Below are 17,026 nucleotides of genomic sequence, written 5' to 3'. Positions count from 1 at the left end.
TAATCATAGATAACGGACGCCATGCTAATTTGATATCATTTTTAGATACGACTTGTAATGCATTAACAGGTGAAGAAGATTCTTAGTTCACCAGAAGGGAAAAGGAGAAATTTCAGACGTGACATTAAAATTTCTAGTTCTTTTCAAAATAACAACAATAACATCTTATACAACGTTTCACGGGTGTTACAAATTTCGCCAGCGTGAAGTTGTGTTTACAGATACGTGATGGCGACGCGTTAAACAAATGTCTGATCCTCTTTTCGTGTCCAAAGTACATAACAAATGGGAGGAAACCGCTTATCGAGCAGCTGCACCCAACTTCGCCATGTTTACTGACAAGGTTAACAATGCAGGTAATTATGTCTGTATTTCGTTAAGGCTTTCCATATTTCAAATCCCTTGGAAAATATTATACAGATAATCTGGCTAAACAAGCATCCGTGATATCTCTTAGAGTGGAAGAAATGCAAAGTAATACGCGTGACCAGGCTTGCTGCATGAGCAAACCTATGACGAATTGTATGGGTGATTCCTCCAGCCATTTAAACACACATACACAAGCCTAGGCATCACCTCCCTCCAATAACAAAATGTTTTTCCTCTGTTTCACCTTCATCCTCCTCTTCTGATTCATCCTTACATTCGCTTTGTTTTTCATCTAAGCAAAAAAAATATATATAGCTACCTTTTCACAAGGAAAGAACCTATAAACATGATTGGGTCCCCTAAAGAGTTACTCTCTCATTTGAGAATAATTCTGCAGAATCTAGGATCAGTGTAAAAAGACTTCCCGGAAATGAATAACCGGAAATGAATAACTTCGCTTGAAGTCATTACAAAAACACTTGGTAATGCTTGATTTCACTAGTGCTGGTTGTTGCTAATATACAGCATGCATACAGAGCTTCCGAGATATTTCTACATTGGCAAACAATACCGGTACATAAAACATAACAATTATGTAACAATTTACTTGAACAAAAACTGAAAGACAGGGCACAAGAAACGTGCGAAAGGTAGCAATGAAAAAGAAGACCAAAGAGGAAAACCTTTGTCTGTATTGGTCTCTTTCTTCTTCACAGCTCTTCTTTGTTTTTTCTTTTGCCTGAAAATGAAAGCCGCATAACTATATTTAGAGAATAAAACTCTACATTAGGGAAATAACTCTTTTGATAAACAAGGGGCTTTATCCAAAGATAGCAGGTTAATATTCAGTACTTATGGATTACGAAGATTTTCTTCGCTGAAAACATTAACATGCGTAGTCATAGGTAGATTAAGATCTTAGCAACAAAGTACATTACAGCAAAGATCGTTATAGCAGTTTATGTTAGTAGCTGACGAGATTTTAAGATATAATGGTTCAGTCCAGCTTCTTTAACTTCCAAAATATATAAAAACCGTATGGATGTTTGAGACAAAGCAGCTATTATTTATAAATCGACAATAAACTGATCTCTTCATATCGAGATTCTCAAAATGAGATCCATTAAATGTCTTTAATTCAATTATAATTTTAGCAAAAATAAACAATTCTATAAACAAGCCAGTAATATGAACCTTGCATTGTCAGAACTATGCTGAAATATCTAACAACAACATACAATCTGAAATGGCAGCAATTAATTTCTTTCCAGGACTAGAATGCCACGCTTGCATTTTTTGTCACAAATATCAGTAGCTCAAACAAGGTTTACATGACGTCTTTTTCTTTTCTTTTTTCTTTTTTCTTCGACATACTTCAACAAAACACTATCCGTGACCATTTAACAAAAAACGATATAAAAAGAATGGACAGTCTTTTGCAAACACAACATGCTATTTGCAAAGTTTGAAAACAGTTGGTCCTTATGTCTGTGGAAACGTTCATATATATTGTAATATTGTGGGAAACAGTTGGAAGCAGGGGAAAATATTAACATGATGGATACATGTTACCCTCGAGAAATTAGGGTGTCATGTTTTTACCCCTCACACAGTGAAAACTGAATCAATGCACACATATCAGTATGGCAAGAAAAACCACAAACCTTTTTGCTCTCAATTTGGCTGTTTTTTGTTCAGCTTCTTGCTTGTTCTGATCAATTTTCTGATGGTATTGCTCTTCAGCTTTTCTCTAAAAGATGTTACCAATAGGGGAATGACAGCAAAAGACGGACTTGAATTCAAGACAACAGTATATCAGCTAGTCTTTGCAGTAGTCAAGAAAGCCATTTCGTGTTACAAAACATTCACCAAAGTAAATTATGTAACTTTATCTCATAATGATGAATGATTTATTTATGGCTTGTTAGCAAATCATAGCATGCTTGCTGTTACAGGAAATCTGTCATTTCTCCAGTTTCATTCTGGCTTGTTCTCAAAATTAGTTTGCAGGTCCCTTTGAGTCATTGGTCACTACAAAGAATTCTATAATGATCTGCTAAATCAAAAATTTGACAACAAGTTTTATGTTCTGGTCCATTTGCAACATTTTAGCTTTCAGGTCTTCTATGATGTCTGTATCAAACAAATTATGCCTACTTCTGGCCTCTAAATTTTTGGCACTTTGGGAAACAAGCTGTTGTTACTGTGACTGAAATGCTACAGGAAAAATGGAACAATGTTTTGTTGTCGTCATTTTGAGTTGCGTGAACAGCAGAAATGATAAAAATGTTGCTTTTTCGGAAATTTGTAAATGTTTGAGCATTACAATTTCTTCATTTTTCCCTCTCTACAATTTTTAAAATTGTCTTAGATTGGCAACTTCAAAAATGTTTTCTTGGTAATGATTTTCCAACAGGCTGAAGAAATTGTCTGATGATTACTAGGCACTAAATAAAACTAAATAAACATTTCTAGCAGGCTTTATAACTGAATGTAAGAACAAGTCACTGATCATTAGTTTGACCACATTTTTACAATGCAAATTTCACTACATGCATTTTTTTGCCCACTGTTCTGTAAAAGGTTGAAATCTTTTGGGAAGCCTGCAGTTTTACTAATTTGATGTTTAACATTGATAGGAAATTTGAAGATGTCTGCATGATTGATTGAAATCAAATATTGAGAAATTAAAACAAAGAAAACATTGAATTTACTATCATTTATTTCACAGAAACACTGTAATGTTACTGCCATTTTGAGTTTACAGAAATGCTGCAGTAATGAAAAGTCTTTTGGCCAAATTTCCAGGCTTTTAACTTCAGAAAAATTATCTTGTTTTTGGAAGGCAAGAACAATTCTGTGCATTGTCAAAGACTTTGTAAATTTGCTGTTAAACAACATGGAAAAGCAGATAAAATGCCACTTGTTGAACTTTATTACAATGGATAGCATTAAAAATATTTGATGTGATGCCTAGAGGCACTAGACGACAAGCCATGTGGTTGCATATATCCAGTTTAACCTTAAGTATAATATTAAGGAATTTTAAGGCATATATCCAGTTTAATATTAAGGAAGACCCCTCAGCTTCTCAACTGAACCTTAAATATCAATGACGTGAGTCTGAATGTCAAAACCAATCAGATTTTGAAAAGCCAAGTGAACTCATGACATACTTTGGCTGCTTGAGCATCTAGCCATTCATTTCTCTTGGTTTCTCTTTCGCGTAGTCCACGGTATACATGAAACTCACCACTACCAGCACCAGCACTTGACCCTTGAAAATACAAACTGGCAATAAACAAAGTTTTATCACTGTTTTAACCAATGCAGCACAATCTAAACTACATGACATAATTCATGGAAACTGATAGGCACTAGCTACTTGCCAATCATCAAAATATAAATTTATGAGAAAGCAGCGTTTTGTCATAATTCCCTTTCCATACAATGGTTGTTTCTCAAAAAATTGTTCTGTGCAAGAAAAAGGATTTTGAGCAGTTTTGAAAGGTATTTTTGCAAAATAGCCTTGTTAAAATCTGTATTGATGAGAATCATTGTCTAACAACATGTTCGTATTCAACATGAACCATACATGAAGAGCTTATTCCAATTTGCAAAATTTCAGGGACATTTCTTTTCATAAAATCCACCTTTTATAGCTCAAAAAAGCATAAAAACCAACTGATAGTGATATAGCTAAACCTTGCGTTCTTTCTTTGTCTACCATCATAAGGTTAAGCTATCACTATCATTGATAGTATCAGAGGGTTTATGCTTTTTTGAGTTATAGAAGGCGGACTTAATGCACCGAAATTTGTAGGAAATTTCGGGGAAATTTCGAAATTACAATAATATCTCTTACCCATAACATGACGAACAAATTCTGGTGCGTCTCTGGGCTTCCATTCTTTCCTTGACTTTGGAAGCTCGATTAGTTTGTCCTTTAAGATATTGATGAAAAGGGGGAATCAGACAACAATTTCCTTCTTTGGAAATTAAACTAGAAAATACAAAAACAGTAGGCTATTGAATCGAAAATTAAATGAGTGAATGAATATGTAACACTAAAATAGCATAAAATTTGAGCATACTGGGTCTTTCATAAGCTTTTCAAGTTGGCGCTTCTGAACATCAATAGCAGATCTAGCAACGAATGGTTTCTTTGCGTCGCTGTCGTCTCCTTCTTTAGGCTTCTTTCTTTTAGCGGTATTTACGACGACCTCCATTTTGAAATTTAGAGTAGAAGCTCTTTTAGCAAAGCCTCCTTTTCAATATCTTGCCGCTTCTAAATTTTTAAAGATGGACGACGAACGTGAGCAAGCTGGACGTCTGACGACCCTGCGGCTAAGCCAGGTAATACCGACACTTGAAGAGTTTAGGAATAGCAAAGTAAATTTCACGCCGACGCCTGCTATCCCAAGCATGCTCAAAAGGAAAGAAGAGGTTGTTGTGGAGAGAGTCATGGAAAATTGTGCATTCAAAACCGCGATGGCATGTGTGCTAGGCAAGAAATTTTACTTGCATCAGGCTTGATTTATCAAGGTTCCTCTAAAAATATCTTGATTTTCTTGTCTTTTAGCCAGGCACCGCGCAGACACTGGGCTAGCAGGGGCCATAGCCCAATGCAATAGTAGGCTAGAAAATTTTTATGAAGGTTTACTCTAACGCAACTTTGGATAGTTTACTCCTATGTAGTAGCAGTTCTCATTGACTGGGAACCATTTTTGTTCTTTTTCTAGGTGTCTCATCTTGTTTAATGATATGATGTATTTTCTAACTTGGTTAGCTTGGCTTTTTATTACCCTCAAGCTAATTATATCTATTTTTATGGTTATTGATAACTTCTCTGAACCAGACTTTTTATAAAAATTCAATAGAAATAAGCAAGCATTTTCTAAAAGGTGTGCTTTCTGTCGTTCAAGAGGGCTTGGCCTCAAAACATTTTGGTCACACCCATTTCAGCCCCTCCACCTTTAGAGTAGTGTGCGGTCCCTGCTTTTAACTGCAATTCCCTACTCTCATTCTAAATTTCAATATTGTGATTGTGATTTCATTCCTCACTAAATGATAATCATTTCAACAGGATATGGCCTTGGTGCTGGTTTTGGATTATTTACTGCAGGACTCGACTCATCAATGCCATCATACATGGTACAAGATACTCAAAACCAAACTGCAAGATCAGTATTTCGAGAAATGAAATCACGAGCCTCATCATATGGAAAGAATTTTGCAGTTGTTGGAGCAATGTTTTCAGCTACAGAGTGTCTCTTAGAATCAGTATGTTAACCTAACAAGTTTATATTCTTAATTTGGAAAACTTAAAGTTTGCATACAGTTTTACTCTATTTTCATATTTAATATAGCAAATTAAGGATTATGAAATGTCCTCCAAAACCAGGGCTTGAACTAAAAGGTGAATAATTTGGACAAAGGTTTAAAAGTAATTAAGTGTACAGCAGTATGAAAAAAAATATGATGAAAGTGCTCTTTAATGAAAGTGTTCTTAAAAAAAGAAATTACTGAAATCCATTGGTAGCATATACTTACAAATTCAAACTCTTGTGAATAAATTGTCATTATAAGTTTCAACACACAAAATAGTAAAATATTGTTTGTGTCTTGACTAAATGTTACCTACCATTCAGAAAAAAATATTTAGTTTTCTTATTTTGCTAACAGTACAGAGGGAAAACTGATTTACAAAATGGAACCATGGCTGGATGCATTACTGGAGGTCTTCTTGGTTTGAGAGGTTGGTCACATTTTGATAAATATCATATGAAACATATCATAACATATTTTATCTAATAAATAATCTGATTTAGTCAACTAAACTTTGGATGCAAAGTTCTATGTTTAGGATTTAAGCATATCAATTTCTTGATATTTTTGCAATTTTCTTTTAGCTGGAGGTCAAGCAGCCATACTTGGTTGTGCAGGCTTTGCTGCATTCTCAACTGCAATTGACTACTATTTCAGGCACTAAGTGATACAAGTATGGTATGAGAGATTGCAGCTCTTGTGTAGCAACTTGTAAACTGTGATTAGAATGATATCGTGGGAAGGATTTGGCACCAAAACCAGACTGATACATTACCAGACTTGATGAAACATAGAAGTCAAGCCACGTGGAAGAGTGGATATAATGATAGAAAAACGATGGTAAATAATGAGCTATTGGAATGTCTGTATTCAGTATTTCAATAACTGACTGTTATCTGTAAATAACTGAAATTTTCCAATAACTCAAAAAATACACCTGCCCTGCTAGTGAAATTAAGCTACATCTATTATTTAAGATTTTTAGAAAATTTAGAATCCTTTCCTTGCATGGGGAATGATTCAGGTTTTTAGAATATAAAATTCTCTAGTCAAGATTTTCAAGGTAGTCAATGGCCTGATAACATGCCTGAAGTAGAGATCTTCATGATATCAAAAACTTTTTCTAGTAATATGTTGATCTTAGAGGTCTCATTGGCTTTATATTTCAATAAAGTTCCACCCTCGCTAGTTATGTTTTTTCTACAAGGACCAATTTTATGGCTAAAACAAAATCAAATAGCCTGTCATTACAATATTGCTGTGAAACTTGAATTTATTGTTGATAAATGTTCACAAATGCTTGTTTATTTGGTAGTTTGTTTGGATGTAGCTACTACAAGGCATATATTTGAATTGAGAAAAATAAAAAAAAAAGGAACAAATATTTATCAAATAATGTGTATTTTTTCAAACTTTTTGTTGAAGCTAAAAACTTAGGCGATATACATTGGTCTTATTACATAGCATAAAAACAGTCATAAATTGTCTCTAGGCTCTGCTAATTAGGCTAGCATTCTTGTACCATAAAATGTAATGATGTGGATTGGCAAACCTTCTAAATTTATTTGTATTTATTAGAAGTTGAGTGTGATTGTGCGATCCACTGCCTGTTGATAGTTTATAGCGGAAAAAACTTCTCTATCCAATGCCCAATTTCAAATAATACCTATAAACAAAAATACAATTATAGCAAGCAGTGGTGGTGTGCACTAAAAAGAGTTGATACTAGTCTACATACAGAATATGGATGTGACCTGCTTCAGGTCATGCCCTTTTCAACATATGTAATGAAAGAAACAAGATTGTTGATTCAAAAGTTCTGAAAATAATATAACACTTCTCGTGTACACAGTGTCTGCATCTATAACACTTTTGTTGATACAATCTGTTGCAGTGTGAAAATTGCCCATTGTGATGCTGATTGTATGCCCATGAAACTCGATTACAATATTTCACAAGGGAGTTGGTGACAATCTCCAGTAAATGCAAGAGGCAAATGATTTTGAAAGAAATTAATCAAATGGGCAATAAATCCTTGAAAGTTTAGAGTTCTCAATCAAACATGTTGGATGATGTTTTCTGCTGATTTTTTATTCGTTTGGTTGGGGCTTTAATGTTTTGAAATTAAATCTAGTAATTCTTGAAAACAAAATGATTTAACAAAAATCATACAATTTTTTCTAGAGCGATAATGCCCCACCAAAATGCCATCAAGATAACACACACAAAATAACAAGAAATTAACTTAGAGAAAATTAATGAGAAATAAAAGAGATAAAATGGAAGTCAGTCAAAATGTGGTGCTACCAGTACAATTTGGAGATTTAAGCCCGTGTAGAGGTGTGCATGTGCGATTGCCCACCTAATATTACCAGGAATGCAGACATGAATGAAAAAAAACACATGCTTACCTCTATGGCAATAAGAGCGACGATAGCCCATTCAACTCTCAAAGAGTGTCTGTCATCTAAGTGACTTCTAAGAATTTCAACCATTTCTGAACAAAGATTTAATTTCTCATTTGTTACCTATGAAGATAGATGAATCAAAGGATAAAATGGAAAATTCTTTTCCATAAATTAAATTTGGAAGACTTTTTAATAATCAGGCCTTGTTAGAAAGCAAAAAAGCAGACACTTGACAAACTGATCAAATTTCTAGGCGGTCAATTCATCACCTGGGAAAAGTATTGCTTTATTGTTTAAAAATTAGTCAGCCATGATTTGAAAATAGAGATTTGTTTTCTCAAAATGCATGAAGTAAACTCTGTTTAAACATTGTGATTTGTGCTAATTTATTTGTCCAGATTATGATATAATGAAAGAAACTCAAATAAATTTGAAACTTTGCCATTTAAAGTACATATGCTTGGATTCAGTGTAAAGAATGTAAAAACCGAATATTATAAAATATCAGTAATAACGAATTTTGGTTTTTGGCATTTAGTTTTAGAGAGCAAAAACACATTAAGTGCCAGTCAATAAAAATCCCTAGAACGTTCTAGGCATGTGCAGCGGTTTTTCATAAAATCTAAATATCAACATAAAATGAAGAGCTGTTTAGTTCTTTATTTTATCTTGCTAATATAGGCTCATATCAGGTCTAAAACGCTGAAACTCTATGGTCATATAGAAAGATAAAGTAAAGGCCTCTCAAAATTCTGTGTTGAAGGGTTGGTATCTTTAAACCTACTAAAATCTTTACGGAACGGCTTGCAATAGAAGTTAGGAGTTATCAAATCACAGCTTAAAATACCTCTTTAGACTAGCTTGTCATTTATACTTTGCAAATATTCCTATTATGTACAGTCCCTAATAGAAATACTAGGCCAAATTGGCAAATTGGTATTTTGCTAAAAAATATGCAGGTCTGATCACTTTTTTACCAATGGTTTGACCAATGTTTACCTACCTTTGTTCTCCTTCCAACATCTAAATAATTGCATGTTTTATTATACAGAATCTCCAAAGACTCTCTGTCCCAGTAAAAGTCTGGCGTCATAAGTAGATCTGAATACAAATTTATCTGATGCCTATAGATAAAACCAAACAAAGATTCATTCATCTTTTATAAAAATACATTATATCAAGAAACTTTTGATATCATGAGATGATTGAAAATTTATTTGAGATATTGCAAAACTCAATGCAAATTAAAAAAACTTACAATACTTTATCATAAATGTATATACAATATAAAAACTATTAAAAAGAATCAAGACCCATTTTTCAAGTAAAGATGTCAAGAAAAACTATTAATGTGCTTACAGCCTCAACCCTCAATAGAGTTTTCCTGCAAGCCTTTCTCGTGTTCAATTCAAGCTGATTCCGCAACCTGGCACCACAAAAGGAAATAGCTTACTGCCCATTACCAGTTCTGATCTTAGGTACCAGTTTTCATGCTTAAAAGGGGTCTTTCCTCGTGGTTCTCATCCCCGTTGTGTCACATGATGATTTTTGATGAAAAAGTGTGACATATAACATGGTGCCAGAGTATTCATTAATTCTTACATGGAGGTAGTTCAGTGTCTGTGTCAAGCCTCTAGGGTTCAAGAAATTTAGACATAGAGCAAGAAAATCAAGAATTTTATCAGGGTACACATGATATGGCTAAAAATAAACAATCAGAATAAAAAATAAAAAAAACATACCGTAAGCTTAATAGCTCTCCTAACTTCTGTAAAACTTGTTTTCTTGATATGTTGGGCTTAAGCCCTTTCTGTAAATCCTGTCAATTCCCAAATCATTACAATTAGCATTAGCTGCAAGATCAAAGGTGACTGAGCTTAAAATGATTATCTCTTTCAAGATTTATCTGGGTTAACTACACCAGGCAAGATATACAAAGGGTGCTAGTTGCATTTCAGATCAACTCAAGAGACAGGCATAGGAAATAAAGCACCTAAAACTTTTCCTGACTTTCAGAATAAATGAGGGATTTTTGTGCAAAAACTTCTAAGTTTGTCACAATTAAATAAAATATTTCGACTTTCAACAAATAAAATATTGTATGCCGAATAAAGCACAACATTCAATGTGTTGTGTCAAACTCAATCATACGAAACTCCAGGGTAAAGCAACAATAACTAGACTGTTGCAATCTTATTGATAAAGACAACATCTCAAGCTGAATTATAATGGGTTTACCTCTGGAATATTTCTCAAAGAATCTACAAACTGATCCAATGCAGCCTCCCATATAGCAAGCTTCACTAAATTGAAAAAAGAGAAAATGGTCAAAATCAACTCAACTAACATGTCAGATTTGATGAGAAAATATTACTGGTTTTTCGATCCTTTCTATCTTGGTCTGTTCTCAATTATCTCACATTTATCATTTTACTATAACAGGCCCATTGAAATGAGAATTATGCTACAATTCATAAATTATACTGGCAAAGTCATCATCATAGCTCAGCAAGTTGGACCACAATATATTGTTACTAAAGCCTATCTTGCTTTATTGTATGATGACAATCGTGCTCCTCACTCTCCTGAAATATCTACTTGTGTTGAAGCAAGGCTGTGCCCAAAGTCAACAGGAGGTATCTAGTCTCCAGTTAACAGCTTCATGAAAACTGATTCATTTGGCTTTAATAATTTGGCTTTTAGTCGCAAAAATAAATACCAGAAAAATGGCTGCTTGTTGACAGCAGATGATCAAAGTACACTCCATTAATTATTCGGTAGATTTTGAATACTTGTTCATTCATACTGAAAATTTGTAAAGAATAAACAGATTGTAAAGATAACCAAATTTCTCTCCACAGGTTCCAACTACAAATAAATTTCAGCTTTGAGTTTATGACTCCAATCTCTTTAATGTGCTTTGTAGCAAACAAGATAAAGTCAAGGGCTTTGAACCAGGCACAGGTTGGGATTAAGTCATATGGCCAAAACCACTATATCTGTAACATACTGAATATCAAGGTAGCATGCCTAAGAAAAGGGTTATGAGATAGCTCCATGGCATTTTCCCAATATTTCCAAAATTAGAACATTGTACTGAAAGTCAAAAAAGAAGATATTATAGAGATACTCCTTCAAATGAACAATTCATAGCAAAGATTATATAAAAACAGTATAGCATACCTGATAAAGCCATTGCATTTGCAAATGCATATTTTTCTAATGCTTTATTTTCATCCCCTAATTTGCTGTTCAGGTGAATATCCCCACCAGCCAAATTTGAGTCCCGTTCTTTATAAAGATATGTTAGCTGTTCATTTTCTCGCTCAACAAGTTCGTCAGGATAAGGCTTTGTTTGAAAATCATTGAGCATCAACTTTAATTCCACTCTTTCTGCTTCATTGACATTCCAGCAAACAAAAGCTCCTAGGCGCCTAAAGAAGAAAATTTCATGACTTTCAGCTCCGAGTTGCTCTTGACGTGAAATCCTTAAGACATCTGATGTATCTTTGGGTAATTCTGCCACTTTGTAAGTGCTACTTTTCCTCTCAAAATACTTTCTCAAAGCTTCAATGTTGTATGATTCACCTGTTGAATATGCTGTGCAAAGCCAGGAGTCCTAGAAAAAACAATAAACCATTTTGGTCTTTGATGCATTGACAGCTGAGTTGGCAGGGCTCCAGATGGAACATGATCCACATATGGCTAAAACTCGCCATAGTTAAAACTGTGATTTGGAAGGGGTGGTTAAGCCTCCTCTTATAAAAAAATAGGAAAATACTTTGTTTCCAATAAAGGATCCATTTGTTTCTATTATTGTGTTGCTATAAATGGTCTCACCAATAATTCTATTCCTCCTATTGGAACTGGTTCAGATCATGGAAAAAATACTTTGACAACACCAACTTTAAGCTATGAAAGCCATGATGCAGCATGCCAAATAACTTTATTACAAAATTAATAATAAGTACCATGTCAAGGAAAAAGACACATGGAGACATTAGACAACTTCTTGTTACATCATGACAATCCGATAATTTCTTTTTGTGACATTATGCGACATATGATGTAACAAGAAGTTGTAAAATGTTTCAAGCATTATGTCTGTTTTCTTTGTTGTGGTACTTATTATTAATTTTATTATCAAGCTGCGGTTTCCAAAGTTTCAATCTACTTTATTACAGTGTGGTATGATTGAACAGAATTCAGAAAAGTGAATCAGATTTATGAAGGTGTACTTGCAGTCCAAAGTTTTAAGATGTTCCATCACAATTGTTATATAACATGACACGATATGCAATCTGCCAGATTTACAAACAAACAATTCAAAGAGATCTCTATAAATTATTTGGCTTAAGGTCATAAAACTTTTAAATGTCAGATAACTAACAGAGTGACAGTTAATTAATGAGAAATTTCAAAGAAAATTACAGTTGCCCTTAGCCCTCATGAGTGTTTTGAATTTTAGAATTTGCTTTCATTTGGCAAATAATATGTTCAATTCAAGAGCCTGTATGGTAGTTCACAGTTTCCTGAAATAGTTATCCCAAAATAATCATTAATTTGCCCTGATGATCTATTATGACATTCAATTCATTCAGACCAATGGAACCGTTTTTAAAAGGGACAGCTACAAATGTAATTTCCACTTTAAGATCTTTGAAGTAGCATGTCTCCATTCAGAGAGAGCATTAATTGTACAATACAAGCTTGGCGTAGATGTACCGAATAAACAAACTAAAGTACCTTTGTAAACCTATCAACTTTGCCTTTTCTGATGATAATGGCCAGTTCTCTAAACTGAAAATATAATTGGATAAAATATTTACAAAATAACCCCCTTCAAGACATGATAGAAGTTTCCCTTAAGATTAATAAGAATCACTTCATATACATACTTATGAAACTGGAAGATATTGCATGAAACAGAGTAGGAATTCTACGTACTAGTCTATCTCGTTTTGAAATTGTAGAAGATGGTGACTTGGTTCTAGGTCTTGTTCCATCTCTCTTCTCTACAACTGATGAAGTGGTTGAGCAGAAACATTTGAAGATAGCAGGAGTACCTGAATTTCTTGCAAAGCTTATTTCGTTTCTCATCTGAAATAGAACAAAATAAAATCAAGGAATATATTTAAATTCAATTTGCTTTCCTAAATCGTAATTAATTTTCCTACTTGATAAGTAGTCATATTCAAATTGTGAATCTTTTTTAAGTGCAGTTTATACAGCCAACTTGTTACCGGCATGCATATTGTTGCAAAATGCAACCTATCATCATCTACTGTAGCCTACAGCTAATTTAGAATCAAAATCTTATTTTCAGGTCAAGTTGCCTTAGGTTCCAGGTCCGTGGCGATAAGAAAACTGAACAAATATAATGTGATATTTACTTCATGGTGAGAAGTTCGAGTTGACAAAGTCAATTAAGTTTGAATGCTCATTCAAGGCAGAAAATCCACTGGTTGAAAATCTCGAGAGATACCTATGCCTCTATAGCATAAAACTAGATGAATATAAAGACAGGAACCATCTGTATCACATACATGCAAACACTCCTGCAAATTGCAGGAAAGTCTCCCTATATTTTCGCTCAATAATGACCCCCAACACGCAAACCATCATATCAGAGAAAAACTCGCTGGTAAATCCGAATGGTCCACTGTTGGAAACAACATTATTTTGTTTAAACATTTTTTGATTGACAAAAAGCACTCACCCTTAACAAAGCACCCACTATCTCTACCTTAACATGTAATAACTCAAAAGATTCACCAAAACAAGTTTCTGAGACTCTGCAAGTCTTAGCCTTACAGTAGCAGTGAAGGCAAATGTTGCATAAGGTAAAACAAGGAAGAAGTCCATTAATACCATCATTTTCCGCCAGTGGATATTCATTTTAAGAATAAAACTTTAATATCAAAATTTTCTTCAAAGAATGCAATTAAGATTCTTCCGGCGAGATTGAAGCATTAAGATTATGAAAAATTTTGCCTTTTTGTGGCAACCATGGTGCCGCCCTATTAATATGGCATTGCTTACACTCTATTAATCTGAGAAAAAATTAAGAACAATTCAGCCTCAGATTTTTCAAAAAAAACTAAGAACAGTCAGTCTGAACTTAAATTTACTGGTTCAGCACACCTTTTCATCACCAGAGTGCACTGACTCTACTTTTTTTTGACAAAAAACTTATCTCGAGCTACATCTTTTGAGGAACTCTCAACTAAGTGATTATGAAAAACTTGAAGTTTGCTTTTTTGACATTTTGTAATTGAATTGTTCTTCTGTTTTGGACTCAAAGTTGCTTTGCAACTTTTGTAAGCTTGATTTAGTCCAAATATATATGTTTGTTATTTATTCATTTTTTTGTTAAAAGCCTGCCCCCCTCAGGTATAATTCTTGCTCGAGTTTGCCCACCCTAGCCAAAATCAACAGCTATGTGGTTGTTGCCTACAGGGGCGGCTGGAAGTGACAGGCGTTTCCCGGAGACGAGGGCTATAGCCCGCACTGCGCAAACTCCACGCAAAATAAATTTGGGAGAGCTTTTTTCTGCCCACGCAGTTTTTCAAACCAACATTCTCATAACCGCGCAGTTTAGCTTCCCAATATTTTTACTACTTACCGCTAAATATCAGGGTGTCAGTAAATAAAGAGAAAGAGGTCTTACACGTCTATGTGTTTATCACATGTTAACAGACTTTTGTATTATATGCTAAAACTTGCAATAGAAAAGGAAATGTGTATGCATGAAATATACCTCCGATGGTGGCCATAGCCCCCCCTCCCCCATAGCCCCCCTGATTTTTTGCTATTCTCTTTATGACTATGAAAAAGAGAGTGTTAACATAGAAAATGGAAAGGCGTCTTCGACTTGTGCGGCAAAGAAAATCAAGCTACTGCCATGCATGAGGTAAAGCATCGATCGAAAGAATAGTGCAACGTTCAAAACAACCATTGAAGAGAGTTTGGTTGGAAAAGACAGCAGCAGCCACGCCCTGATACCATGAAGTTCTCTATTAGAAGTTTGAAATCTCTCCCAGCCGCCCCTGATTGCCTATAAAAGCATTATCCTTAAAATATTAAAAAGGCCTAAATTTCAATTGAAATGATTTCTGCATAAGGCACGAATAAATTAAAATAAATCCCACTACATCGACATAAAAGAATGCTAAAATACCATAAAGCTCATTTGAAAGAATGACACAACATACCAACATGCAAGCTCCATTTTTCATGAAAACACTAGCTACCGTATTGGCGAAAGCCTTCACCTTCACATTTGCGAAGGAGGCCATTTTGCTTACCCTCGTTTCCAGGGCGAGGCTTGATATTGATTTTGATGGAATTCTTTTATCAAACCCCTTACTTTTTAACGTCTTGTCCCCTCTAGCCCCCAAGTTATCTGAACTTTATTAAGGCTTTTCTTTTTTCGTGGAAGTTAGGGACTTTAATTAGTTTATAAAGGGTTCCTTTACAGGGCCCGTGCCACGATTTTAAAGTGGGGACCAAGGCTAAAATGTAGGGGTCCAAGACCTTTTACCCCTGTTACTGCAGCTTTAAAACTACTTGCTTCGCAAAAAAGAGGGGGAGGTGGCCCTGCTTTAACAACGATTGATGTAGGTTGTTAAAGAAAATGCCACTAAACGGGAAAAAATGCTTTTCCTTCCGGGGCCTTCCAACTTAATCTGGGACGGTATCCTCCCCAAATACTTTTAAAAAATTATTTAATCTTAAACTATTTTTATACATATCAGCATTTAATTGTAAGTAGTTTTCATAGTATCGTTCCTTTACATACTAGCTTTGTTTCAATTTTATACTATTATTTGGAAAGGGAAAGCCCCTTAAAACAATTTCTGCTGAAAAGCAACTCTCCTTGAAAGAACGATATTTTAAATAGGAAATTCTGCGAGATAGATAACCATGATAGTTCTACGAGAACGGCGATAAGGGAGGCAAACTGAGGAAGAAATTTTAAATGAAGAAAGAGAAAAAGAAAGTTTGTGCAATTGTGCAACGATAAAATATCGAGCTTGTTACTTCAACAGTCAAAGCAAAAATCTCCGTTAAAATTATCAAAAGCTGATAACAAACAATCTCTTTGCTAGATGCAAGTATCGATAAAAAAAACTATTACCTAAACACAGTGTTCTTTTTCACATTCAGCCTTTTAATTTTCTGCTGAGTAAAGATTGCGATCTATTAGAATAAATGCAGAAGACTGAAAACCCAGCTGTATGGGTGGCACATTTTCAAGTTAATATTTCATTATGGTACCCCCACCTTCGCCCCCTCCCACCTAGGAATGCTCTATTATGTTAATAGAAAAATTCAACGATTTGCCCTCGGCACCAACACTGCCTCTCCTGCTCTAATCTTGTGCAGGCGTCCCTGGATATCCTCTATACAACGCTTGACCATTTCACCACACATACTTAATGAGAATACTCGTGGTGGTTGTATGTATAAAATTCATAGCAAAAGTTGTTTTAGATTCCTGTTATTTACCAAAAAGACCCCTAAAGATTTTCTAACAATTATAATTTTTATTGTCACTCCTACGCATTATGCATTAGTTTTGTCAACAAGATTCGTGCTTTGCATCAGTTAGCATGATATTTTAAAAATGTTCAGTGATAAAAGATGGTTAAATCACGACATGTAACTGCCTTACCTAGGCTATTCTACCGAGAAACTTTAGGGGAAATGGATACAAAGCACAATTTCACCTAAAGAAGGCCTGTATTTTTGGATTTATAGCCAACAAGAAATCTTCAAATCATTAAAGCTTTTTTTGTTTACCTTTTTTCATATCAAGGAATATCATATACAACCAACAGAGAAACTACCTTTGCTTGATCCTTCATTGATTTTAGGACAGGAAGGTCTCTGAAGTACCTAATGCGTTTCTTCCACTG

General features: G+C 34.5%; 3 protein-coding genes across 4 annotated transcripts; 1 reads left to right on the top strand and 2 right to left on the bottom strand.

The window, feature by feature from the left end:
• Window positions 1-119: 119 nt before the first annotated feature.
• LOC135683561 (PRKR-interacting protein 1 homolog) lies at window positions 120-4,598 on the bottom strand. The gene is made up of 6 exons (XM_065198857.2): window positions 4,464-4,598; window positions 4,235-4,313; window positions 3,546-3,646; window positions 2,034-2,119; window positions 1,053-1,108; window positions 120-661 (listed from the first exon to the last, which is right to left on the bottom strand). Exons 1-6 carry the CDS (start codon window positions 4,596-4,598, stop codon window positions 573-575), a joined length of 546 nt encoding a protein of 181 aa, XP_065054929.2. The 3' UTR covers window positions 120-572.
• Window positions 4,599-4,671: 73 nt separating this feature from the next.
• LOC135683560 (mitochondrial import inner membrane translocase subunit Tim22) lies at window positions 4,672-7,043 on the top strand. Its single transcript, XM_065198856.2, has 4 exons — window positions 4,672-4,876; window positions 5,456-5,652; window positions 6,055-6,127; window positions 6,282-7,043. Exons 1-4 carry the CDS (start codon window positions 4,672-4,674, stop codon window positions 6,359-6,361), a joined length of 555 nt encoding a protein of 184 aa, XP_065054928.2. The 3' UTR covers window positions 6,362-7,043.
• A 38-nt stretch (window positions 7,044-7,081) lies between these two features.
• On the bottom strand, window positions 7,082-15,450 carry LOC135683548 (required for meiotic nuclear division protein 1 homolog). 2 transcript variants are annotated; one of them, XM_089109481.1, is made up of 9 exons: window positions 15,320-15,450; window positions 13,053-13,205; window positions 12,852-12,905; window positions 11,289-11,724; window positions 10,344-10,408; window positions 9,848-9,924; window positions 9,109-9,229; window positions 8,109-8,225; window positions 7,082-7,363 (listed from the first exon to the last, which is right to left on the bottom strand). In XM_089109481.1, the coding sequence occupies exons 1-9, from the start codon at window positions 15,401-15,403 to the stop codon at window positions 7,316-7,318; spliced, it is 1,155 nt and encodes a 384-aa protein (XP_088965607.1). In that variant the 5' UTR covers window positions 15,404-15,450; the 3' UTR covers window positions 7,082-7,315. The 2 variants fall into 2 exon arrangements, with proteins under 2 accessions (XP_088965607.1, XP_088965608.1); XM_089109482.1 differs by lacking the exon at window positions 12,852-12,905.
• Window positions 15,451-17,026: the final 1,576 nt, after the last annotated feature.

This window comes from Rhopilema esculentum, chromosome 7 (genome assembly GCF_057945365.1).
Source record: "Rhopilema esculentum isolate cy_ngs chromosome 7, ASM5794536v1, whole genome shotgun sequence".
Lineage (NCBI taxonomy): Eukaryota > Metazoa > Cnidaria > Scyphozoa > Rhizostomeae > Rhizostomatidae > Rhopilema > Rhopilema esculentum.
The sequence above is the reverse complement of the archived record's forward strand: the minus strand, read 5'-3'. Positions and strand labels throughout refer to the sequence as shown.